The following is a 1,579-nucleotide window of genomic DNA, read 5'->3' on the forward strand; positions in this document are numbered from 1 at the left end:
TGAAGCAAGAGCTACCAAATCCCACATCCTGCAAAGAGTCCTCCTGGGAGAGCAGATAGAACTGGCCCTGGATTGCTCTGCTAAGTGAGAACGTGGGATGTTCATGGGAATCTCAAGCCCCGGTTTCTGGTTTTCTTTGTTTAATTATCCTTTCCCTTTCTGAAAGAAATTCAGTTTTGGCCTAAGATGGAAATATTGCTTCCCTGGCCCTGCTTGGCTTAACGTTTCTACTCCATTGCTTGCATGTTCTCTGGGTACCCAGGCAGCTGGCCAGGCCAGGAGGGCAGCAACTGTGGCCTCAGAGACAGTGTGGGGCAGGGGCAGGAGCTCCAGACTCAGGATATTTGGGTGCACTCCCAGCTCAGACCCTCAAAGGCTCTAGGACCCTAAGAAGACCACCCCACCTCTCTGAGCCGCAGTCTCCTCCTTTGCAAATAAAGCTCTTGGACTCCTTGAGCCTGAGTTTCTTCCAGCTGTGACCTTCCCGACAGCACTGCCATGGCCAACTAATGCTTTACCAGGGCTTCCTGATGCTGGAAGCTTCCATGGCTGGCACACAACCTGAGGACCCAGAGTGCATGCAGACAGGTGTAGGACATTTTCCCAGGGGTGTTAATAGTTGTTTACCCAGAAGGGAGGCCTGTGTGGGAAATGCTGGGTTAAAGACAGCTAACAGGTAGTCTTTGCTACAGGACTTCTCAGAACCTCTAATATATACTCCATGGAGGAAAGATTTAACGGACACTGAATGCTTTCTGCAGAGTTCCCCCAGCAGACTGGGGTTTGTGGGTCAGATTTTGAGATAGGTAGCTCCCAAGAAATCCCTGCAGCCCCAGTTCTAGCAGCTCACACTTGCCCAAGTGCACCTTGATGGGGGGAAAGCTTTCAGGATGTCAGCCGGAATAGGGACCAGCACCAAGGAAAGAAATCCTCCATCCCCAAGCCCTTCAACAACTGAAGGCCCTCTCAGGTTCCCCCAAATGAGGGAAGGCAAAGGGGGAGGTGGATATCTGTAAGGTCCCACCTTCCCCTCTAAGAACTGGGAGGCAATGCAAGCTCCTGGAGTGTGTGCCCCACCCCCACCCTCAGCCAGCCCCTGCCCCTCCCCCCGCCGTGCTCAAACAATACATGAACCACCAGATCTTGCCCATTTCGATCCCATAAGGTGGACAGTAGGGAGTGACTGCCTTAGAGGCAGAGGACCAGCACTTCAGCTGTTCTGCGGACAGACAGCACAGCCCACTGGGAGAGGGTGACAGGAGTCAGTCCGGTGGGGGGGAAAGGTGGCCAGGGAGGACCCAGAGGCCTGATGTGAAACACAATGCACTTTATTGGCGACAGAACGGTTGGCAGAGGGATCCGTGTGTCATATACATCAGAACTGGTGACCATTCCCCCTAGGGAGGGGACCCCAAGGGCAGGACAAGGTGGTGGCTGAAACCACACCTGGACAATCAGGCACCGACGGGAGCCTGAAATTCTCAAGGCTGCGCTCGGCCGGGGGTCCGGATGGAGGAGCCCGAGGCTCGGGTCTTGTAGCCCCAAAGAGCGGCCCGGGAGGGGGCGGAGCTGGGGTGGG

At 55.2% G+C, this 1,579-nt stretch overlaps 1 protein-coding gene across 1 annotated transcript in view; it reads right to left on the reverse strand.

The window, feature by feature from the left end:
- Positions 1-1,188: 1,188 nt before the first annotated feature.
- Positions 1,189-1,579, reverse strand: part of KRT3 (keratin 3) — a 6,194-nt gene continuing 5,803 nt past the window's right edge. Inside the window, 1 exon segment of the mRNA XM_034644789.1 lies at positions 1,189-1,219. Coding sequence (XP_034500680.1) covers positions 1,189-1,219 — 31 coding nt within the window.

The sequence above is a fragment of the Ailuropoda melanoleuca genome, chromosome 16 (assembly GCF_002007445.2).
Source record: "Ailuropoda melanoleuca isolate Jingjing chromosome 16, ASM200744v2, whole genome shotgun sequence".
In the NCBI taxonomy this organism is placed as follows: domain Eukaryota; kingdom Metazoa; phylum Chordata; class Mammalia; order Carnivora; family Ursidae; genus Ailuropoda; species Ailuropoda melanoleuca.